At 42.2% G+C, this 25531-nt stretch overlaps 2 protein-coding genes across 6 annotated transcripts in view; both read right to left on the reverse strand.

The window, feature by feature from the left end:
* Positions 1-467, reverse strand: part of RMC1 (regulator of MON1-CCZ1) — a 28499-nt gene extending 28032 nt beyond the window's left edge. For 2 of the 5 annotated variants that reach the window (XM_038392429.2, XM_043507988.1), the window contains exon 1: positions 168-467. In XM_038392429.2, coding sequence (XP_038248357.1) covers positions 168-266 — 99 coding nt within the window. In that variant the 5' untranslated portion in view covers positions 267-467. The remainder of the gene's footprint in view (positions 1-167) is intronic. The other 3 variants (XM_043507987.1, XM_038392435.2, XM_043507986.1) reach the window with 3 other exon arrangements.
* A 4824-nt stretch (positions 468-5291) lies between these two features.
* On the reverse strand, positions 5292-25531 carry RIOK3 (RIO kinase 3). The gene is made up of 13 exons (XM_038391609.1): positions 25315-25531; positions 20940-21061; positions 18844-18989; positions 18598-18705; positions 17326-17435; positions 16395-16538; positions 15222-15349; positions 12017-12205; positions 11299-11458; positions 9389-9469; positions 9206-9295; positions 8662-8769; positions 5292-6759 (listed from the first exon to the last, which is right to left on the reverse strand). Exons 1-13 carry the CDS (start codon positions 25375-25377, stop codon positions 6655-6657), a joined length of 1554 nt encoding a protein of 517 aa, XP_038247537.1. The 5' UTR covers positions 25378-25531; the 3' UTR covers positions 5292-6654.

The following is a 25531-nucleotide window of genomic DNA, read 5'->3' on the forward strand; positions in this document are numbered from 1 at the left end:
GGTGAGGGCGGCGCATCCCGCCTGGGCAGGGGCAGACGAGCGGCCCAGCCGGCCCCGGGGCTCCCACCGGCAGGTGAGCTACCGCCTCAGCCCGATGCCCGGCTCGTCCCACAGGCGGGTCCTTGCCCCGGCCGGGTGAGGGTGGGGGGGGGGGGAGGGGCTCGCACCTGCTTATTGGCCTCATCGAAGAAGACGCAGTTGACGGGATTCGCCTTCTCGAATTGCACGGGCCGCGCGCACAGCGCCAGGTAACAGCCGCGGCTCATGGCGGCGCGAGCAGCCCGAGCGGCGGCCTCGGCGGATCCGGTTCCGGCCGCGCGCCCGCTTCCGGCTCACGCTCCCCCTGCACGTGACCCGGGAGCTGCTGGCCCCGGAAAGGCGGGGGGAGACCGAGAGCGCGGGGCGGAGCCTGCGGCCGAATGGGCCCCGCCTCCCTCCGAGCGTCCCACCCCGGGTCCCCCCGCCGCTGTCACCGCACCTGTGGGGAGGGTCCGGGTGCAAAGGCTCCCGCGTGCGACCCCGCCTGCTCCGACCTAGGGTCCTTCCTGGCCGCGCAGCCCCTCAGCGCCCCTCCGCTCCCCAGCTGCTGCGAGTCCTTCTCCTCCCCCAGCCTTGTCACACCGCCCCCCTGCATGCCACCACCACTGCCCCCCCCCCCCCCAGCTCTGCTATTTCAAACTCCTGAGCCCGGCCACCCCCCACCCTTGCCTTCGCCATCCCTAGACCCTGCTGACCTCACTGCTTCGAGGCATCCATCTCTCGTCCCCTGCGTGGTTTGATGGCCCCGGCTCATCCTATCCACGTTTAAGCCCCTCTTTAAAACCCACGCCTGTTTATAGCGAATCCAACTTGTCCGGAAAATCCTTCTGATTCCTCCCTGTTCCCTACCCTGGTTCTGTCCATCCATAGATTAAGAACTACTGAGGGTAGGGCCCGCCTGTTCCTGGGTGTTTACACTGTGTCAGGGGTACAGAATGACTAGTCGTTTTATGTCCAACCCTGGTGCAGAATGTATGAACTTTCTAAAAACAGGATGTATTCACAAAAAGAAAAGGAGTACTTGTGGCACCTTAGAGACTAACAAATTTATTAGAGCATAAGCTTTCGTGAGCTACAGCTCACTTCATCGGATGCATTTGGTGGAAAAAACAGAGGAGAGATTGATATACACACACACAGAGAACATGAAACAATGGGTTTATCATACACACTGTAAGGAGAGTGATCACTTAAGATAAGCCATCACCAGCGGGGGGGGGGGGGGGGAGTTAATGTCAGTTCTCTCATGACATTTTTCATCATCTGGAGAAAACATGGAATTTTATTTCTCACACTTCAGTCAAATGAACCTAGTCAAAGCAAGGCTGAGATATTGCAATACATACAAACTGTCTGAAGATTGAAACAGACATATGTACAATAAACCAACTAGCCCATGATTTTTTGATGACATTTATCACAGGAAGGGTCTGCAACCTGTCACACTTAGCCTTATATGGGAAATCAATTTTTCTACAGAAAAATGTCATACATTTCAAACTGACAGCTTTAATTGTTTTTGAATCCGAACATTTCATTATAAAGTAGTAATTAAAAATGTTCTCCTATAACCCAAAGGCCTCTTCAAATGAGATCACTTTGTTAGTTTGTCACACAAAAAATATTTATGGTCAAGACATTGCACACAGCACTGAAGGAATGTGTTCCTCCCTGCTTGCTGTAGTGTTTCCAGAAAAATAAATTCAACTGAAAAGAAAACCTCGTCTGACTGCCATGCAAGTGAACTTCTTGTTAGAACTACTATTTAATGACTTCAAAGGGAGTCCACCCCACCTACAGCTCATTTCAGGATTGCAACCATAATTTGCATCTGAGATTTCCATCTGAACCATTTTTAATCACAGATTATAAAACCCCATTTAGGAAGAGAAATTCATGTTAAATCATTTGTATAAACATCTAACCTCTTAAGAATCCTTACCTCCTTTGTACTAAAGTATTGGTTATTAAAAAAACAAACAAAAGTTTTGTAAGTGTAGGTTACCTTTCACCATTTATATGGGTTTTTTTGTTTGTTTGGGTTTTTTTGGTATTTATGACATTGAGTTTATCATATGTTTCTCTTCCAGTGGTTCATTATGTTCCATATGGGATGGTGAAATTTCTAGATCAGTTTAGAAACAGATTGAAACTTTACCTCATGCAACATAGGTAAGGTCTGACTATGTAGAGGGGCAGAACAAGGCCCCAGTACCAAAATGTAACAGGTAGGAGCGACAATAGGAGTAAGATTTAAAATAAAATAAAATTATACTTGTAAAAACAGAAGTTGTGGAACTGGAAATTAATTAATCAAAATGGGCGTGTTGAAAACTAGGCCTAATTAGTGAACAAAACAAGGGGATAGGCTATTCTACTCATCACTTATTTTTTGGGTCCTTAAAGAAAGACTTGCGGGGGGACGGCACAGCAGGGGAAGAAATAGGAAAGAATAGACCGGGGTCGGCAACCGACGGCACGCGTGCCAAAGACGGCACACGAACCGATTTTTAATGGCACGCGGCTGGCTGCTGGGTCCCAGCCGCTGGCCCCGCTCAGCCCACTGCCGAAAACAGGCCGGGACCTTGGCAGGCAGCCACGTGCCATTAAAAATCCTGCCCGCCCCGGCCCGCTGCTGCTGCAGGGCAGGCAAGCGCCCCCTCCCCCGCCTCTTCCCCCAGCATGCTGGGTTCCTGCCCCTCCTCCTCTCCTTCCCTGCCACCGATCAGCTGATGGCCCTTGCGAGGGAGTGGGAGAAGGGGAGCCGCAGTATGCTCACTGCTCCGGGGAGGAGGCGAAGAGGTGGGGACTGGGTCTTGGGGAAGGGGGGTGGAATCAGGGCATATCCCCTCCAGCACCCTGCCGTGAGCCGCTCTGAGCAGGGGGCTGGGAGCACCCCCACGACCCTAGCCCACACCCACAGCCCTCTGCCCTGACCCCTGCACCTCTCTCACACACACACACCCGCCCTCTGCCCTGACACCTGCACCACCCTCTAACAACCCCAGCCTTGACTCCACCCCCCCCTCCATGCCCTGACTCCTGCAGCCCCCTCACATGCCCCCAGCCCTCTGCCGTGACTCCTGCACCCTCCTCACACACACCCAGCCTCCTCCCTGACGCTTGCACCCCCCCACATACCCTTCACCATCATGGCTGCCACCCTCCACCATCTCCTGGGACCCCACATCTCATTTTTCCTAATCCTGAGGGATGTCATGACCAGATCTGGTCACAGAGAGGGAGCCAGATTACATCACCAGCCACCGCTACAAGCTCCAGCTGAATCCCAACCACCATCTCAGATGACATCGAACTTTAACAGCAGGAATAGTTCCAGCCCATTTCAACTAACTTTCTTTTACTCAAAAGGACAGTTAAGGACATCTCTGCTACCATTTAAGAGACTCAAACATGGGTTTTTTCCTTTTTAAAAAACTCTCCAGCTAAAGGGAAAGGAAACAAAAATATTGTTGGAAATGTAAAGGCTTTACATTTCCATTTCAAATGCTTTAACTGTTTTTCCTTCATTTCTGGATCCTTAAAAGGTTAAAATAATTTTTTTAATGGTGTGTTTGCCATGGTATTAAGCAGGCTGATGTCTCTGGAGCCAGGGACTCTGTTTAACACTGTTTAATGGTGGACAGCAAATGGGTTATGTTAACATCTTCGGCCCATTTATTCCATCTAAATCAATACAACAGTAGGCAGTCTGTAGTAAAAAGCATTATAAACATGCTTGTCTTTTCAGACACATGAGGTTCTGTATTGGCATGTTTGTGACCTATTGTGTTTGTTTTAACTAAAAAGTCTATCAATACTCATGGGGGAATTCCACACCACTGCACAAGCACAGAATTAACACCCTCTGCACACTTTTCCCCCCTGCAAAATAATTGATTCTGACAAGGAGACAAAGGGAAGCTGCAATTGCAATTCCAACCAGAGGCTGATGTGGCACCAGAAGGGAGGATACCTGGCTCACAGTCAGAGAGGGGGCTGAGGCTGTCTTCCTCACAGCACCCTGCCTCCCAGACCAGGTGGGGAGGCATAGGATGGGGGGGGGGGGGAGGAGATGGGATGGGGACAACACAGAGTGGGACACATGGGGTTGCTGGGGGAGATGTCAGACTGGGGTTCAGAACTAGTGGGGGAACAGACTGAGGCAGGGGTATAGGAGCTAGTGGGGGCACGAGGCTAGTGACATTGAGGCAGGGGCTGAATGGGAGTGGAGGCACTGGGCTACACAGGGACAGGGTCTGCTATGCCTGGCTGAATGGGCAGGGGGGTGCAGGGACATTTTCACCATGCGCTATGCAATCACCCAGCAGGCCAGAGACAATGTGGCCTTTGGAAGAGCAGTGCTCCAATCAATAGACAACTCCGACCCCATCTCCTGAATTTGGGCTTGTGAGTCACCTGATTGGAATGGACATGAACACACACTCAAAGAAGAAAAATGGTTACTCACCTTCTCGTAACTGTTCTTCAAGATGTGTTGTTCATGTCCATTCCAATACCCTCCCTCCAACCCCTCTGTCAGAGTAGCCAGCAAGAAGGAACTGAGGGGGTGGCGCGTCGGCACAGCTCTATATTGAGCGCCACTAAGGCACGACTCCAGGGGGGCGCCCAGACTGACCTGACAGATGTTGCTATGGGAAAATCTTCTGGCTCCTGTGCTCATGCATGCACACACCCAATTGGAAAAGACATGAACAACGCATCTCGAAGAACAACAGATACGAGAAGCTGAGTAACTTTTTTCTGTATTGTAGTTTAAATGAATTACTCAAAGTTCTGTATTAATATGCTTAGTAAGGAATCTATTTGTCAAAAGACATTTCCTGAAACTTTTTTGGTGTCTGTATCATTACAGACCGCTATTTTGAAATAAAATTACCAAAATAATTGAAACTAGTGTGATTATATTGTGTTATTTTGACAAAATATGCAGAATTTGAGATAGTGTGCAGAATTAATTTTTTAGTGCAGAATTGCCCCAGGAGTAATCAATGCTCTGGTTCTTATGAAAGAAGAGGCAGCTGGCAATGTTCACTAAACTGCTGGAAACATCCAAGTTTAAGAGGCGAGATTACTCAAGTCACCCAGTTATGATGTTGTGTGTAATGATGCTGACACAGTTTAGTCCCATCTGGAACACTAGTTCCAAGTGATCTGTTGCTGACAAGGCTTTTAGGACTAACTCAAGTCAGTGCAATGTCTCAACAACATACTACACAAGAATACAGCCACAAGATCTCAAGTTTTTACTTCACCATTCATTTTCTAACAGGAAGAGCACCTGCACAGCACACGGAGAATGTCACACACAGCAACAATTTATCCTGCCTGGTAACAAGTACCATTACAAAGGGCAATAAAATAAATATACAGAAAATGATTTAATATTCAGGATTTTCTAATTCATACCATCCCATTAAATCAGCTCATCTTCTAAATGCATTGTTTCACAGAAATAAATTTTTGTCAGACTGTAATTCTAGTGAGGTCTAGACAGAATTAAAAGGTTATATATAAATATATAAGAAACAAAAGATTAAATACTTTAGTCAAAAAGTCAATGAAAAACGCATAAGCCACCCTTATTTTTTTATGTTTTCTCAATTTCTACTTTAGTAGCAGAAAAACCTCAAAACATGTTCATCTTTATTTCTTGCCACCGTTTCATTGTGTAATAAATCAATTGTGATAATCAGCTTTGGTTCTGTTAAGATTTCTAATTTGACTTTAGTCAAATCAGAAGTGTCCAAAGTACAATCCAGAGTTTCAATATAGGCTGAATGCAGAGAATCCATTTTGATCCAACCTGTACTCTCTGAAGGATTTCTATAGTACAGATAAAGATTACAGTTATCTGCTCCATTTTATGGAAACTGAGTGCAGCCAGCAGGATGTCCTGACATTGCCAACTCAGCCCTCTGGACAGTTCAGGCTTGCTCCCCACCATGTTGCATGCAATTATATTTAGACAAGCAGCTTAAGCCACATTCCATTTACATGAAGAAAAAAAAAAGATTTTAAAATGTGTGAAAGACGGTTACATTAAGAAATCAGATTTTTGTGACTGTCTAATTTAATTTTTTTGTTTGTTTGTTTTAAATGTGGAAAAAATGGGCTACACCTATGTTGTGTATATATTGATATATAATCTTAAACCAGATAGGTTTTAGGGGTGGCAAAGGGGAGGATGATAGGGACTACTGCTCTTCCCTATCATTTACACGGTAGCCACTACTAGTCTGGAATTGTCAATTTAAAAAAACAAAACAAAAAACGAAGACATTTAAACTCCGAATCATGCCAAATATGATTAATTCAGCTACAATAATCTAAAGTAACTGAAAGGTTGGTTAAATCATCACAACATTAGATGTGGTGACATTCTATTCACAGGGCCATTCTAAAATCCCAAGAGCCTGACTTTCAGGCCCATATAAAAAACACAAGCACCAAGGTACACTCATTGTGTTTTCCTTTTTGGTATTCCAAGTCAACCACACATTCCCTCATCTTTGGAAGATGACATTTACCATGCCTCTAACATGGTTAGAAGCAGCAAACTTGTTTCTTTTTAAAGCAGTTATGCATTCAGTGCTATTCATTGTATATTATTGGTGGATCTCCATCACTTGAAAATGGAGGCATCTTCTTTCCATGTTTCTGCACATGATCTTCATTCATTTTCTCCAAAGCTTCAATCTGAAAGATAGAAATAAATCCACTCTGAAGCTTTTATAAAAACTGGGCCTGTAAGCAAGTGCTTCAAAATAGTGTGTTAAAACAGCTAGTTTATAGGAGTAAACTAGTTCACGTATTATGATCCATTTCCTGAATATCTAATGCTCTCAATGGTTCAGCCACCCCAGCTTTAAACAAGGGTGTGATATGCAAAGTTTAGGAGATATTAAGAAGCATCTACCTTGAGCAAATTAATGGAACAGAAGTGCATACAATGCTTTCAGGTTCAGGGACAGGATTTTTCGAGGGGGGGAGGTCCTCATAGTCTAAACTGTGTCCAGAATTTCCCCAAAAGCACTTAAGTGTCAATTTTGTCAAGTCTAAAACAAAACTGCTGTATCTCAACCCCCCCGAACGATGGTGGAAGTTCCAGAATAGCCTCATGATGGGACAGCCCAGCCCACCCCTGATGTCAGTGGTACTAGCAGAGCAGTAAATAAAGTCACGCTCAAGTGCTTTACATGATTAAAATAGTACAGTCCTATTCTGTTTTGATCTGCAGCCTGTAAAGAGCCAGTCTGGGGCACTACTTTCTCCAATACTCATAAAAGAGAAGACAAAGAAATTAAGAAAAAAGAAGGAATGTAAATAGGGAGATACTGGGGCTTCACACTGGTGTCCCTAACAGCTTGTTATGGTTTGAATCTTACAGAGGGGCTATCCAAATTAGTCTTTGAAAGATCAGATTATGTAACATTCACACATTAATGCACCTCTCCCTATTATGGCAAATCATAAAACAATAGTCAAAGGATTTTATAGGAGAACACCACAACCATCTTACAACTCAATGAAGCATGGAGACTTGCCAGCATTTGAGAGTGGAGAAAAACTGAAATAACACCGGTGAAATAGCTAGCAGTTCCCTAGAATGTTACAACATTGTGTCTTATTTCTCTCCTCCTTTGGCTGAGCACATTGGTAGCACACCCAGTCCAGGAGCTGAATAGAACTAAATTTCTCACCCCCTACATATTTCTGCATTAATACAGAAATACATAGTTTTATGGCTGGGACCAGCATGGGTCTGCACTGCTAGGGCCTATCAGGACAACTCTCCAATGCTTTACTATTAAGAGCCCTTTTACCCAGTAACTCAAGAATGCTTGAAGACATTAAAAATTTCTCTACATATACACATCCCCTCTTCCTGCTTAAGACCTCTCCCCCTCATCCCATATTTTTCAGAATGTAATTGAAATGACATCAGGACACACTTAAGAAATTAGTTACAGGCAAGATTTAAAAAAAAAAAAAAATCAGGAAATTAAATGTGGCTTTAGAAGTCTAATTTTAGGATATTAAATTTTCGAGAATCCTAGCACATAAGCTTTATTTTTAGGTTCTAACCTTTTGCATTTAAAATTATTGAAAATAAGCAATAAAAAAGTTAGATAATTTTTAAAACAGCTTCTTTTTCCTTGCGTGACCCCACTAGTATTTTTATTTAAAAATACCCCTTTAATTCAGTGGTTTAAGAAACATTGTGACTTAATTAAAACAACCTCAGTTATATGTAAGATAATGTAAAGATCTATTAACATACAGACAAATTACACCAGTTGTATCAGCTTTTGCTATTGACAGGTTTCAGAGTAGCAGCTGTGTTAGTCTGTATTCGCAAAAAGAAAAGGAGTACTTGTGGCACCTTAGAGACTAAAATTTATTTGAGCATAAGCTTTCAACCTAGAAAAATCGGAATTTAAAAAGCTGGAGATTTAGGTTTACTACAGTTTCACCAGCTATCCTAACAGGATTAGTCATAACTAAGAATGCTGAAGAAATAGGATTGTGGCTGGCTGCTAGCTAGCTAGCGGACCTTAATTTACTAGAATTAGATATCACCCACAGAGAGACTCTTACCTCAGCTAGGAAATCAGCTTCATTGTCAGCTGCAATATTTAAACCTGAGACAGCATTGAAGAGCTCCCGTTCATTAAGTGCTTCTGATACACCTCCCTTCTGGAAGAACTGTTAAAAATGAAAGAAAGAATGTATTACAGTGTCTTTAACCAGACTTTATAAAATAGTACATGGTGCATTTCAAAAACTACAATTACTAATCAGATATGGAAATAGCACTTAAGCTTGACTCCCCTCCCCCCTCCCAGACAACCAAGCAACATGATCCAAGAGAGCATGTTTCAATTCTAGGAGCACCATTTTATTCCTCTCTAATGCTGAATCTCACTCCAATATGGTCCTCCTGTATCTGAACAAATCACTCAGCATTTACAAGTGAATTTTTATAGACAAGTGATCATTTCCAAAACTGAATTTGATGATTTTATCAACTTAATATATTTAAAAGTCTGTTCCCCACCCCCAGAAAAAGCCTTTTACATCAGAGTTCAACTACAGAAAAAAAAACCCCACAAGCAGAGGTCACTAACTGCAGAACCCCTACCTGTGAAACATTCCTGCAGTCTCTGAACAAAAACTCAAGTCCATGAGGATGGGTTGGCTCCACAGATTGACTTACATCAATTAACCAAACCTAAAGTAAACAGAGAAACATTCTGGTTCACACAGTGCATACGAACACTCAACATTAAATACACTTTTTTTTCTACTTTAAGAATATGCTTACCTTTCCATCATGCCAGAGCATGTTGTACTCACTCAGGTCAGCATGAACAAGTGAGCACTCTTTATATAACTGTTGCATCATCTGCGAGAGGTCAGACAAATTATTAAGCAAAGAATACTTGTTTGAGTAGTAATTAAATCAGCACCGTTTGTACAGCCAAGGTAAAGCAAAACATATTTTCCACCCAATTAGTAGTCACGTTTCAAGTTTACATGCAGTTGGATTAATGTGAGGAATTGTGACATCACATCTTTTATTCCTGTTAAATAGAAACTAAATGTTCAGAATTTCAAGGAAAACAGTTATGCTAAAGAAAAGCATTAAGACTAGTGAACTTATCTGAACTCAGTTCAACCGCAATAGACAGATAGGCATGTTTAGACAACTCTTTTACCTCACCCCCTATCAAACAGATAAGCACTCATTAATGACTTTCCCCCAGAGTCATGACATTAGAAATTACACAAAATGAATCAAGTTGAACTTCAATAGTGAGAGTCCGAATACTTCAACTTTAAGTAGGAAAAAGACCCCTCTGAGATTCAATCGTACATTGTTCATTCTGGGTTTATGCATCTGCATCATATCTGCAGAATGCCAACTGAGTTACTTTGAGCAAGGACCTCATCTTCCTTTATGTATTGAACTGTGCCCAACACAAACTAAATTCAGTTTAAACAATGTCTGTGTAGCTCCACAAGCCTCAGGGTTTAACTGCAAGGAATCTTTAGTTTCTACCTAGCCTTTCTCACTACAGAAAAACAAGTCATAAGAGTGAATTTGAGAGTACATATACACAGCTGATAAAATATTATTTGATCCAGCTGAAATGGAGAAAAAGCAATTAAGTATTTACAATTGCAGGTCAAGGGCTATAATTTTATTCTGAAGGCTCAGCCTCAGCCTGGCAAGATCCAAGTGTGGAGGGGCTTAGTGTGTGTGGGGGGGGATCCAGGTGTGGGGTGAGAGGGCTCTATGTGGTACAACCTGGATGCACAGGAGCTTGCTGGAGGGTTCTGGGTGCAGGAGCAATGGGACTCTGCACGGGGGTCCACGTGAAGGTGGTTGGGGCTCAGCAGGATTATCTGGGTGCAGAGGTGGGGGTCTGGATGCAAGAGATGAGGCTCAGCAGGGTGGGGTGCCAAATGCACAGGGGTTGGGCAGATGGGGGAAAATCAGTTCCCTGTAGTGATCCCCTCCCCCACACTGAGGAGCGATGGGGGCAGGAAGCGGGGCATGGGAAAACCTTCATGTAGCCAGGAGAGGTTTCTGGGGATGGGTCTGACCCAGCACTGGCTCCTTGCAGGGGAAGAACAAGTCCCGTCCTCCCCTGCTCCCAGCCTAGTCAGGACTAGCAGCTGAGCCCAGCACAGGGTAGGAGCCGTCAGCCAGAATGTCCCTAGCCTCCCTCCCCTGTGGTGATTACCTCTCCACCAGTTGCTCCAGGCACGTGAAACAACATGCTCACACTGCTGGGGAGGGGCGCGTGACCGCTCTTGCGGCTTCCCTTTGCTTTCCCGTTAGAAAGTCATTTTTCTTCAGGGAAGCAAAGAAATCTACAGGGGACATAATTATGTGCACACGCAGTGGCCCAGAATTCCCTTAGGAGTAATTCTTCCTAAATCTGGGACCTTTGACCTGGAATAGCTGTTTTCTACCAAGCACCAGTTTGCCACCACTCAGCATTAAGTTTATTTTCTACCCAAGTCTTATTTTTCCTCTCACACATCATTTCTGATTTATCCTTGTTTATTCATGTTCCACAAAATATACCTATTGCAAAACATTGCTGATATGGAGGTCCAGAGGTTTTATATATTGTGAAGAATACATATATACAACGGTCATCTATACTACTCTCCCAGGAATTGTTGCCAGAATGTTGAGTAAAGACATCAGCATCAGCTTACATGAAGAATTTGATAGTAGGCCTTTTTCATGTCTTCACTATTGAGTTTTACTTCCTTTAGTTTAGGAGCTGGAACTTGATCCTGGCCAATGAAAGACATGACCAAGATGTGTTTCTTAAGCATAACCACTTCTGGACAAGGGATTCCAGCTTTCTGCATTCTGTAGATCAGAAGATAGATATTATTCAAAGGGTAAGTCAAAAATTCATGCTAGCCTTTCTCTGGTGCTAAAACATTTTTGCAAGCTTATTCTGGATCAATGTATTAATTCACATAGAATACACATGAAAGCACTGGAAGCCATACTATGGATTCCAAAAACATTATGCCTTGAAGGCTACAAACCTTTTGGTTTCATTTTAGATTGTAATTTTCAGAGGTAGATGCTAGTGGTTTCAAAGAATTGGTTACAATAGAGGTCTGGCAACAATTTAAAATTACCAAACGGACACTTTTTTACTTGAAAGATTTCCCAATATACAAAATAAATGTGCTCAGTTATACAATCCTGAACTTGAAGCATATAGGGAATAAGGGGCTGAACATTTGTAGTATCTCAACTGTATGAATTAAATATGTAATAAGATGTGAGAGTTGGAGTAAACATATGCATTAAGGCCCCTACATCGAAGTAGGACTTTACAGCGATCTAGCAGAACTTCCTTGAAAAATAGGAAAAAAAAGTCAGACACTAATGCCAACTATACTGTTTTTGTACCTTGTTAGATTGTGCATTTCTTTCTCTGCCCACATACGGATAACCTTCCGTGGATTCAGTTTACTGAAGCGATCTTTAAACCTGTAGTCATCCTTAATGTATTTGTCACGGTTCTTGAATTCATTAAGGGTAGTTTTAAATACCTTTAAGGCACATTCTGGAGGTACAGCTTTATCATCCTCACCCGTTCTTATGATAGAAAAAAAGAACACAGAACAAAAATTAAATGTTTAATCTACATCTAGGTCTCTGAGCACAATCAATTGAGTTTGTTTGTTTCTAAAAAAGCTGTTAAGATCATGCAGAAACAAAACACTGCATATGTTGAAGTTAAGTCCACGAAAAGACTGCAGAGTTCCTTGGTTAAACTTGGTTCTTAAACTAATTATAGTATTAATAGCTTGTGAAGGACTTCAATTATGAAGACCAAAAGTTTATCAAGTAGGCTTATTATACATTTCTAGAACGACATGGAACTGATACAGTTTAAATATTACTTGGTTAAATGCAACCTTTGTAAAAGGTGAAATGTGGAAATCATTGTGTCTCCAACCACCCAATAGCCCCTTTTTTATAGTCTACTTTCTTCCCTCTGTTGATGTTTGTCTGTACAGTGGATAGAGTTGAAACCCAGGTTAAAATTTTAACTCCACTTTTACATTACATTTTATGACAATTATGGAACTATCCTATAATAATTTATGAATACTATAGGTCTGGTTATTGGGATGATGTTTACTATATGAGTATGTTTCTTATATAAATATATTGGTTTATTCTGGAATACAGGGAGGAAGGAGAAGGATGGCTCAAGATACCTACTTAATCAGTAAACATTTAAGAGTTAAGGGACAATGCCAGAACGATTAGCTTTGCTGATTCTGTCTCCAGTCAGACAATGAAACTGATTTGACAAGGAAAGGCCAAACCCCACATGCAGGAGAACAAAGAACTCTGGTAGCATTAAAGGACAATTCAGGCATCTTTATATACTGCCTAGGTCACCATCAGGAATGGTACTATTTTATGTAAGAGACCTAATCATTGATGTCAGTTTTAAAATCCTCTAACGCTTCATTTCTATTGCTAAATAAAAACAATTGTTTTAAGACTACTGTTTGGTCACACTCCCACTTGCTCCCAAAGGGAAGAAATGCAGATGTTTAGTTGGACCTGCTGGGTTAAATAAGTGGTTGACACAGACCAAGGGCACATGTACAAGCACATGAAGTTTTATACTTAAGTTTTATGTTCATTTTCCAGGCTATTTCTGGAGAAGGAAAACAGCAAGGATTTTTTTTTAAATGTACTTTTTGGCTTTTTACAATTTATCATTTTATATATTAACTTCAACTAGGGATGTAAAAAGGTGAAACAGGTAACTGGTAAGCATTAACCAACCTTAACCGTTAACCCCGGCGAGGCCCGAGAGCTACCTTGGTTAACTGATATAATTTTAATCATTTAACCAGTTAACTTTTTTAACCGCTATTTACATCCCTAACTTCAATAGGGATGATGATATTGTAGATACACCTAAAAATCTCAGAAGACGAAAACCCAGACTGCTCAAGTGTTTTGCTGCTTCTTCCCATCTCACCATTAAAGCCAGTGTTAGCAATCACCACTCTGTCAGCAATTCGTCACACCTGACATTCACTACACCTCACATACTGCTGTCATGATATCGACTTAAAAGATGACATGATTATATCATTTGAAATCCAACACCACAATGGTCATTAATGTTGCTGTGAAATGTGTGTAACAACTCTGTAGGTGAAATTATGGATACTCTCTGATATGTCCTGAAGACTGTAAACAGACAGACAAACAAACATGACAAAAACAGGTTCCCCTTTATATAGAAGAAAAGAAAATATGAGGGCAGATGCCCTGTCTAGGAAAGAAGGCTCTATGTATTAACACTATGTAAGGACACATTGATATTGTGCTTTATAATGTTTGTCCAAACAAAAGGGAGAAAAAGGTTTTACCCAGAGAGGCGGGAAGGCAGCTACCTACCTGTCTCCAATGAAATTAAGCCAAGTGTGAATAAATACAATGGAAGACGTATTTACATAGAAATCAGCAGGGTGATGGGAAGGGAAGAACAGCATGAGATCATTCTGCTGCTTGAAACAAGGTCATTGAACTTTGAGAGATATAAGCAAAGACAGAAGCCATATTTCACATCCCTCACTAGGCAGACATGGGAATAGAGCTGTTGGAAGCTGAGAAAGATGGGTCCTTCCACCAAGGGGGCAGGGATTGAAGTCTCTGGAAAAACTGAATATATTGGAGAGAGACCTGCTTAGGCAAAACCAACATCTTGTACTTCTGTGGAAGGTCCTAACTGAGGGAAAGTCAGCCATGGATGGGAAGAAGGAAGACTGGTGATAGAAACCATCTTGAACAAAACCTGTACCTTGCTAGACTAAATTTTAGACTTGTAGATGCATTTTTGCCCACTTTTATTTGCTTATAACTTCCTCTATTTTTATTTCCTTTACTTAGCATCATTCAGCCTATGTCCTATTGTTAATAAATTTGTTTTATTTTACTATAAACCAGCTCAAGGCTGTGCTTCAGGGAAGGTGTATTCATTCCAGTTAATAAAGCTGCAATATGCTTTTGTCTCTTTAAAGCAGGGGTTCTCAAACTGGCGGTCGTGACCCAAGGTTATTACATGGGGATTGCGAGCTGTCAGCATCCACCCCAAACCTTGCTTTGCCTCCAGCATTTACAATACTGTCAAATATATTAAAAAGCTGTTTTTAAATTTATAACAGGGGGTCACACTCAGAGGCTTGCTGTATGAAAGGGGCCACTAATACAAAAGTTTGAGAACCACTGCTTTAAAGGAACAAACGAACCATATCTCTCTCAGCTTACCAGGAAAGGGCTGGATATTGCAGCGCACACAATTTTGGGAAAATTCAGTACTGGGAGCGTGTTGGGGTCACCTTGCTAGTTGTAACTGAGGTTGGTGAAAGCCAGCGTGGGGCTGTAGAGAGGCTGCTGAACCAGGGCTGTCTACTGCACAGACACACACTCAGGGTTTGACTTGTAGGCTTGCTGAGAGTGCTCCCAGCCTAGGGGCTACAGCAACAAAGCACTCTAAAGCACCCTAGGGTTGCAGAAGAAGTAGTGACAACCCCTTACTGGTCTGGATTGCACCCCAAAGCATGACAATCACACTTACTTTCCTCCATAAGCATGAAAAACAACAGATTCTTTTCCTGTGCTAATGCAGCCAGTGATGGTCTCCAGTATCCCAGCATTGACCATCTTGTACAAAAGTAAACGTGTTTTAGGATCCACTGCTTTCTCCTACAGGAGAAAGGGAGAAAGAAAGTAAACATGTGAATGATTTATCTAAATTCATTTAAACTTAGTGGTGGTTCTGATTATTTAGAGGATAATACCCTTTCCATCTGATTTGAATCAGCTGGCAAAATGTGTTCTCAAACAATCTAGGAGAAAAAGCATAAGTAGGTTGTTCTTGTTTTTACACTTTAGCAGAACAACTCTTTTATCCCAAGACTTACTTTACTTAATACTGTTTTTTATAGATTGTAAGCTTGTTGGGGCAAGGACCACATTTTTTCTGTTATGCACAGAGAAGAGCATCAGCAGCACTTTTAATTGCACATTTCGTATTTGAGTCTCAAAGACCTTTACAAATATTAAGGCTAAGTACCTCAGAGATGCTTAGGTATTATACCCATTTTAGTGACTGACAACACTGAGACAGAGAAAGGTTAAGAGCTGTCCAAATCACCATAACTCAGTGGCAAAAATCAAGACCATCGCACTAGAATTCCCTCCGCACTCCTCCCAAAAAATCAACTGTTTCATCCAATCAGGAATACCAATTGGTTTCCTAGATGACAAGTTGAGGGACTTCAATTAGCAACCTATCTTCCTGAAGTTCTGGTTATAAAGATAATTTAAAGTAATATACTCCAGGTATCTAGGATTAATCCCTTCTTTTCTCAGAATTTCTATAACCAAGTTCTAGAGTAAATTCCAGGAATAGTTGTGAAGCAGATGATCAGCTCCAAGGTATTAAAGATACAGAAAACACAAGCAAACTGGTAATAAAACTTGATTACTCTTATTTTGGGAAGCCTATCAAAATATTGCATGCATTTATATGGCAGCTGTGATCACAGTATCTGAGCACAATACACGTGGGTTAGATGAAGGCAAGAGTTTCCCACTGTAGGAATTAATACAATACAACCTTCTTCAGTAAACTCCTAGTCAAACATTGCTCATTAGTCAAAATGGATTACTTTTTCTAAAATATATCAAAATGATATGCAAGTCAGTATGGAAGGTTTGGGATTTAAAATGGCTTAGCAAGACATACTGCAGTAGAATGCTCTTTCTTCTCATGAAGCCTGGCACTTCGACGTTCCTCAGAGTATGCATGTTGCTTTAAGGCATTAAAGACTTGATTGGATAGTTTTAAATCCATTCCAATTCCATCTCCAACCTGGAAATCAGGCCCAAACTACAAAACAGACAAATTTAAAAATACACTACTACTACTAGAGACAGAGAAAGATACAGCAAATGAACAGGATTTTGATTCAAATATTCAAGAACTAACTTTTATAATGGTTAGCTTCTGAACTGGAAGAGTGGATGCTTCAGTGAATGGCTTCTGCGACAGCATTCCACCAAGCAAGTTTTACAGAGTGTTAACAAAATGTTCTAATACAATTTAAAATCAAGAGCTAAGCAATTGCTCTCACCCACTCTTTAAGTAGATTACACATCACTTACCTTATAAAGATAATACTGGCATGCATTTCCTTCTTCCCAATATTTTTTGATACAACTATGTTAATGCAAATTGCAAATATTTACTGCTGTGGATAGACAGATAAGCCAGCATTCTGCACTAAGTGATTAAGATTCAGTTTCCCTGACTCAGATAAGGTTTTTCTTCTGTTTTTTAAATCATTTGGATTACACGACTGACATGTTTAGCAGTGTATGCTTGATGATTTTCCCCTCTTATTACTGAACTTGCTGGTATATTTGTGCTAAAGTAATTTATTTCTGTACATAAACATTTTTGTATCACTTACATGCAGTATTACTTGAACACTTTAGAAATAAAAATTCAGTTTTGTACCAATACTTACCTCTGTGAAAAAATTAATCCAAATGTTTCACAATCTTCATTTAAAGGACGGTTAGAACAACATACATTTCTCTAAAATCCTCCAAATACTGATTGAATTAAGGCATTTATAGATATTATGCTTGCGCACACACAAGGTGGACCTTACATTTTCCATTCGAGCAGTATTCTTTCTTCCACATACAACCTCATCGTGTTTGGTGGTAATTTCTTTTCCTTTTCCTATAAAGCCCTTTTTTGGAGTAGTGGTGGGTTTATCTGCCGATAACGAAAAATACAAGTCAAAGTTTATGTATACACAAATACAGGTGTAATATATTTGTAACTATTCCATGATGCCCACAATAAGCAAAGCAATTTAATTAATTAAAAATGTAAAAGCAAACAAAAGTCCCTTCTGTGAAGCATCCTGCACACTTCGGGGACTTCTAAAATAATAAATCCTATGTTACACAGTCTGGCACATACCCTAGGAAGGAATAGATGACAGACACATAGGTCCTCCAAACAGGTAACCTCAAATACCCAGCTATTAAGACTCATCAATGAGTTCTGTGCTGCATCTTGGGCATTGAAATCTTCATTATAATGCACTGCCTTTATGACACACACAACCATAGGCAACTGAATTTTTAATAAGAACTTTACAAAGGGCACATGTAATCAGAGACCAGTACATTAAAAATAGGACCTAAATTAAATAATAAAGAATAAATAAACAAACAAAAACAAACAGCTTGAGTTCCCAGAACAGCCAAGTACCTAGTATCTCTCATTTCTAATTTCAGGCTCTCATTTTTGAGAATCTTGGCCTATATCAGGGGTGGGCAAACTACGGCCAGCAGGATTGCCACTTCCGTGGCGCCACGGGCCCTGTGCCGCTTCGGGGGAGGTACCCACAGGTGAGGGCAGTGCGCGGAGCTCTTTGCCTGCCCCGGGGCTGCAGGGATGTGGTGCCGGCCACTTCCAGGAGCGGAGCCTGCCACTTCCAGGAGCAGCTCCAGGTAAGCAGCACCAGGCTGGAACCCGCACCCCTCCTGCGCCCCGCACCCCAACCCCCTTCCCTGAGCCCCTGCTGCACCCCTACCCCCTTCCCTGAGCCCCCTGCCACACCCTACACCCCTCCTGCACCCCAACACTCTGCCCTGAGCCCCCTCCCACACTCCTCCCTGCACTTCTGCCGAGCCCCTCCTGCACCCCAACCCCCTTCCCTGAGCCCCCGTATACCCCGCACCCCTCTTCTGCCCCAACCCCTTGCCCTGAGCCCCTTCCTGCATACCACACCCCCTCCCACACCCCAACCCCCCATTCATGGCCATGCATGCAATTTCCCCACCCAGATGTGGCCCTTGGGCCAAAAAGTTTGCCCACCCCTGGCCTATATAGTACATTTTGTACACACAGTAAATTCAATCAATACCTGCTCTATAGGGATCATGACGGGTATCCTGCCAATCAACTTCATCTTCTGAGCTGTCACTATCCTCATAGGGATGCACCTTTCGGTAATTTTCAAAGGATATGGAGACTTGGGAAACAAAACAGATTAGAAATTTTGTAATTAACATGCATTCACCACTACCTCACAGCTCAGTCAATTCAAACAGGTGTCATAAAATAAATGTACTTGTTTGTCTAACAAGACTGTCATGTCTGATGGTAGTACCTTTGCTATCTCCATTGAACTTTTTTTCCTCACGTCTAAGCTGTGCATCATACTCCCTGTCAAACTCCATTTGTAGCATCTGGGCTAGCATTAGGTCACTGGAAGTGTCAGTGTTTTCTCCTGTAATAAATGGCCCTTCAGCAACACTAAGTACAATAAAAAAAAAAGGGAATAAAAGTTCTGTTAACATAGTAAACACACAGTCTTGTATCCCCTTGACTTATTCCAGACTGAAGACAGAATTTGGAAAAACTGCATTTAAATGCAAAACTTCTCAATAATTAACTATGATTAAGATTTTGTCATGGTTATTTTAAGCAAAAAAGTCATAGATAGGTCATGGGTTTATGTGAATTTTTGTTTCTTGCCCACGACCTGTCTGTGACTTTTACTAAAAATAACGGGGAGATAATGCATCTCTCTTAAGAGTCTGATTTGTCTTGCGTACCCCAAGTTTCACCTCACTTAGAAGTACTTGCTTACAAAATCAGACAAATACACAAAAGCGTCACAGCACACTATTACTGAAACATTGCTTATTTTTTCATTTTGTCTATATGAAATTTTAGTTTGTACTGACTTTGCCAGTGCTTTTTATGTAAAACTAGGCAAATATCTAGATTAGTTGATATACCCTGGAAGACCTTTGCGTACCTCTGATTGATCTAACGAGCCATCTTCATGAAAATGAAGAGTCAAGAAAGAAGTATGAACTGGGAAGAGAACAAGATTATGAGAGGATCTCTCATGAAGAGATCCACATAAGAACATAAGAATGGCCATACTGGGTCAGACCAAAGGTCCATCCAGCTCAGTATCCTGTCTACCGACAGTGGCCAATACCAGGTGCCCCAGAGGGAGTGGACCTAACAGGTAATGATCAAATGATCTCTCTCCTGCCATCCATCTCCACTCTCTGACAAACAAACAGAGGCTAGCGACACCATTCCTTACCCATCCTAGCTAATAGCCATTAATGGACTTAACCTCCATTAATTTATCCAGTTCTCTTTTAAACTCTTTTAAAGTCCTAGCCTTCACAACCTCCTCAGGCAAGGAGTTCCACAGGTTGACTGCTGCCCATTAATTTCATTTGGTGGCTCCTAGTTCTTATATTATGGGAAGAAGTAAATAACTTTTCCTTATTCACTTTCTCCACACCACTTTTATATATCTCTATCATATCCCCCCTTAGTCTCCTCTTTTCCAAGATGAAAAGTCCTAGCCTCTTTAATCTCTCCTCATATGGGACCCGTTCCAAACCCCTAATCATTTTAGTTGCCCTTTTCTTAACCTTTTCTAATGCCACTATATGTTTTTTTGAGATGAGGGGACCACATCTATACGCAGTATTTAAGATGTGGGCATACCATGGATTTATATAAGGGCAATAAGATTATCAGTCTTATTCTCTATCCCTTTTTTAATAATTCCTAACATCCCGTTTGCTTTTTTGACTGCCGCTGCACACTGCGTGGACGTCTTCAGAGACCTATCCATGCTGACTACAAGATCTTTCTCCTGATTATTTGTAGCTAAATTAACCCCCATCATATTGTATGTGTAGTTGGGGTTATTTTTTCCAATGTGCATTACTTTACATTTATCCACATTAAACTTTATTTGCCATTTTGTTGCCCAATCACTTAGTTTTGTGAGATCTTTTTGAAGTTCTTCACAGTCTGCTTTGGTCTTAACTATCTTGAGCAGTTTAGTATCATCTGCAAACTTTGCCATCTCACTATTTACCCCTTTCTTCAGATCATTTATGAATAAGTTGAATAGGACTGGTCCTAGGACTGACCCTTGGGGAACACCACTAGTTACCCCTCTCCATTCTGAACATTTACCATTTATGGTACATATGGTACCAGTACATGACTCATGTACTGGAGAACCTCTGGAATAGGTATTTTAACAATACATTTCTAGAGGAACTACCAGAAATGGAACAAGAAAGGGTGACAGAACAAGGAAAATGTTTACTATGGTACTGTAACTACAAACCTTTACTTAAGATACCACGTAGGAAGACCTACAATGACTCAGCAATCAAGTTTACTAACCCAGGATAAGTTCTAGGGTGTTTAACTTACGTAACCACCTCAGGAAAAGCAACTTTTTCTTCTTCCAGTTGCAGCTCTTTTGCCAACTGTTCACTCATCACATCAGCAAGGGAGCATGATATTGCTGCATTTTTAGGGGTTCCCCATGGACACTGCAAAGAAACATTTTGTTGAAATATGGCAACTAGACATAGAGGCTACTTTGTTTGTTAGTACAGTTAAACTACCAATAGGTTCAGGGCAAACTGATGTAGTCTTCAGATTTTCTCTTTCTTCTACAGACTCACAAACACTGTTAGACTAAAGTACAACCATACTCCTTTAAGTGACCACCATAAGGTAAGTAGGGAAGACGGCAGTGCCAATACTTCAGAGAGTTTAGACTGTTAAAAAATATATTCACAACACAGTATGTTGTAAGAGCCACCTGGTAATAGCAGACAGTAAGAACTGGGAATTTCTGTAAAACCTCCCATTTGAGAAAGTTATGTGAACAACATTTTTGGACTGAAGTTTACCATATTTTCTCTCAGCTCAGGATTTTCTCCCCCCCCCAAAAATTTGGAAAAATTATCTGTTCCAACATTTGAATGACAAAAGTTAAATATCTTTGAATACTAAGTTATAAATGTGCAAAACGCATTGGTTCAGCCAAGTCTCCAAGTTAAAACTGCTTAGAAGGTCATAGTGAAAAGGTAACCATGAAAATTTACATATTGATTGGTAATGAAGTCCATAGGGCTGGGCTACCTCTAAGGAGGCAGAACTTAGCTCACAAGTTTAAATACTCTGTAGACTCCAGGCCGCAAATCCTGCCAATACAGCCATGCAGGATAAACTTTGCACCTGAATGCCGTCTAACTGAAGTCTTCCCATGTGGATGGAATTTCAGAATATCTGGCTCTAAGTTTTAGGCACTTTTACATCCAAGATAGTGTGTCCCAGTAAAGAAACCTGTTATTTTCAAGAATTGCATTTCATCTATATCACCAACAGGAAGAGAACAATTTTTAAACTGGCCACCAACTCAAACTAGAGGGTTTATTAGAGATAGTATTGCCATAGCACAGCACCTACAGATCTTGATCAAGTCAGGTCCACATCGTGCCAAGCACTGTATAAACAAAGCAAAATTCATCTTAAAAAGTAACTTACTCTAAGGAAAAACACATTAAAGTTGATATCAATTTTTAAAAAAAAATCCAGTAGAATGTGTTATACATTTCTCAGCAACATTTTTTAGACTGAAACAAAATGAAAACTAGAGAGCAGACTTGTTTCAGTGCCCTCTGAAGCATCAAGGATAAGGAAAGATCTGTTTGCCAAATGGTAAGAGAATAGAGAGGAAAAAATATATTAGCAGCTTTTAGGCACCAGGATAAAACCCCATGTGGGATAGTGGGGATCACCAAATAATCACAAGTACAACTAAAGGTTTCCTTTCCAGATTCTGGAAACAATAACAGATAACACATTCCTTCAAAACTAAAGGAGACATCTCTGAGATGTAACCAAAAACAGATTTCATGGATTTCTGGATCCCATGTGAGTTTTGTCACTGACTTAACGGAGCTAGAGTTTTGCCCAGAATCAAGGTCTGAGTGCACTGACCCACCTGTGAGGGGTCCAACAGGAACTGTAGTCAGCAAGCAGTAGGCTGAACAAAAACTTATCAATTTCAGTTCACTGCTGACTTCAGCCTGCAGTGGAATAGACAACGGTCTGCTCATCAGTTTTGGCAACCAACTCTGAGCCCCTTTTTTGCTGAAAAGATTTGTGTACACTCAATTTCTTCAGGCAATTTAGAGTAAAGTATTTGAGTACTGAAAATGTTAAAAGATGTTTGTTTATTTCATCTATGTGCATTTCTCATTGCCTTGCACAAAGTCTGCTGAGTTAGAGCTGAATATGCCTGAACACGTCCTTCTGCAGGCACATTTAAGTCTTTTTTAGTCTACAAGCATATGTCATTACAGCGAGGACAAAGTTAGTAAAGGCCAGAGTAGATCACCATCTTTCAGAGTGTAATACAATAGGTCAAGACTGGTTAGGACACATTGTACCCAAATTACATTCTGGAAGAGGTTTCAAGACACAGACAAAAACTGATTTCTACAGGTCTGTAGCAGTTAGATGTCCCACTTTAGGCTACACCGGCAGGTTTGAGCCAAGTTCTGGTTCTCTCCTGGCATCTGAAAGTGGATCCCAAGGCTAAATTTCACCACTTCTGTGAGGGAACAGTTTAATAATTCCATCAGAGCACATACATAGTAATGACGAGGTATAGCATATGTTCATCTAAAATGGACTCAACCATTGGCATGCCGAATTTTAACTCAAGTACCAAATGGATCTATTGGTAGATGTGGTCATGTTTAGTACTTACATGGCACTTAGCACATCCAAAGCACCACGCAAACATGAATCCAGTTTGAACCCTACTGCATTAGACATGATAAGAGAAGTGAAAAATGACTTGCCCAAGGCCTTGCAACAGTTAGGGCACAGAAGCTCCTGGTTCTCAGGCCTTTCCCCAGGACTGTGGTGTCTTTTGCTACCTGTCATGATGGTCTTTGTTCTGGGTAGTGCAGATCCGAGCTTCCCAGATACAAACTCACAAATGCAACCTGTAATACCCTCCCCGTTTCTCCCAGCACAGACTGAAGGCAAGTCTAGCAACAGCCTATTGTTTAACTTTGTTGTGGTGTTTTCTTCCTAGTTAAGGATGGGGAGAGGGAAAGGGGAGTTTTTAGGGCATCTGCCTTAACATTGTATCAGAACAATATCATACAAGAAATCTGGACGACCTTGACAACTGGAGAAACAGAAATCAGATGAAATTTAATAGTGCAAAGTCATGCACTTAGGGACTAACAACAAGAATTTTTGACATAAACAGTGGACTTGGAAGCAACAAAGAAGCAGAAAGATCTAGGTGTATTGGTCAATCACAGTAGGATACGATCAATGTGATGTGGCCATGAAAAAGGCTAGTGCAATCCTAACATGTATTAGGTGAGGTATTGCTTGGGAACAGGGAAGTGTTATTACCGTTATACAAGGCAATGGTGAGACTTCATCTGGAATATTGTGCGCAGTTCTGGTATCCCACATTTAAGAAAGATTAATTTAAACTGGAACAGGTGGAGAGAAGGGCTACTAGAATGATCAGAGACACGAAGAACCTATCTTACGAGAGTAGTCTTAAGTTTGGCTTATTTAGCCTAACATAACAAAAGCTCAGAGGATAAATGATTTCTCTCTATAAATAGATTAGAGGAGTAAACACAAGGGAATGAGTTATTTAAATAAAGGACAAATGTTGACATAAGAACAAATGGACATAACCTAGCCATCAGCAAGTTTACGCTCGAAGTCAGATGAAAATTTCTAACCACCAGAAGAGCAAAGTTCTGGAACAGTTATCCAAGGGGAGCAGTGGGGGCAAAAAAACCCTCACCTGTTTCAAGACTGAGCTTGATAAATTTATGGAGGAGACAGTATGATGACATTGCCTACAATAGTATGTTGCCTACTCATGACTGCTATCAATAAATATCTCCAATGGCTACAGAACAGGAGGGCTTCAAGTTACTATAGAAAATTCTTTCCCACATCTGGCTGGTGGGTCTTGCTTACATACTCAGGCTCTAACAGCTCACCATATTTGGGGTCAGGAAGGAATTTTCCCCAGGTCAGATTACAGAGGAAGGTAAAAAAACCTCCAGGGTTTCTGTCAAAGTAGGGCACAGGTCACTCACTGGTCTGAACTAGAGCATATGGTGGATTTTCTCTATATACTTGAAGTCTTTAAATGAAGATTTGAGGACTTAAATGACCCAGCCAGAGGTTATGGGTGTATTTACAGGAGGGGGTGAGGTTCTGTGGTCTGTGATGTGCAGGAGGCCAGACTAAAGGATCACAGAACCACAGAATATCAGGGTTGGAAGGGGCCTCAGGAGGTCATCTAGGCGACAGTCCTGTCTGCCCCTAAAGTCTGTGAGCCAAAAATCTCACTCGTCCCTGGAGAGGAAGAGCAGCTTTGGCGCAGCTCAGGGAGTGACACTGGAAACACCAGCGCTAGGAACTGCCTGAGGCCCGGAACAGTCTCTGCCGCCCTCCGCGAGCCCTAGAAGGAGGCCGGCCGTCCCCCCCTCGCCGGGCCTGGGTCAGCCCTGGGCTTGGGGCGGTCGGTCAAACCGGCCGCGCTAGCTGGGTGCGGGAAGCGGAGCCCGGAGCCGCCGCCTGCGGTGACTCATCTGCGGCTCCCCCAGTCCCTGCGGAACCGGACTCCCCGCCCCCGGCACGCAGCAGAAACCCCTGGGGCAGCGCTTCCCACAGGGAAGGGGAACTCAGAACGGGACCTTCGCCGCCGGCGGGAGCCCCTCACGGTACCGCCCCTCACCTTGCTCTGCCAGGCGGGGCCCGGGCCGGTCTCGGGGGCGGCGGCGACTCCTACCAGATCCATCTGCACATCCAGAGAGCGGGGCGGCGGGCGGGAGACAGACGCGGCGCGCGGGGAAGGCGGCGGCGGCGGCAGGGTGGCTGAAACCCGGGCAGCTGTCAGCAGCGCCAGACACACAATGAAACCAGCACTTCCGGCTTCTCCCCACGTCCCTCTC

This window comes from Dermochelys coriacea, chromosome 2 (genome assembly GCF_009764565.3).
Source record: "Dermochelys coriacea isolate rDerCor1 chromosome 2, rDerCor1.pri.v4, whole genome shotgun sequence".
Lineage (NCBI taxonomy): Eukaryota > Metazoa > Chordata > Testudines > Dermochelyidae > Dermochelys > Dermochelys coriacea.

Coding starts and splice junctions, on each gene's coding strand:
- RIOK3 (XM_038391609.1), bottom strand. CDS start 25,377: ATGGATCTGGTAGGAGTCGCCGCCGCCCCCGAGACCGGCCCGGGCCCC. Junction 21,062..25,314: donor GCCCCGCCTGGCAGAGCAAG/GTGAGGGGCGGT, acceptor GTTTCTTTGCAG/TGTCCATGGGGAACCCCTAA. Junction 11,459..12,016: donor GAAATGCACAATCTAACAAG/GTACAAAAACAG, acceptor TCTGATCTACAG/AATGCAGAAAGCTGGAATCC.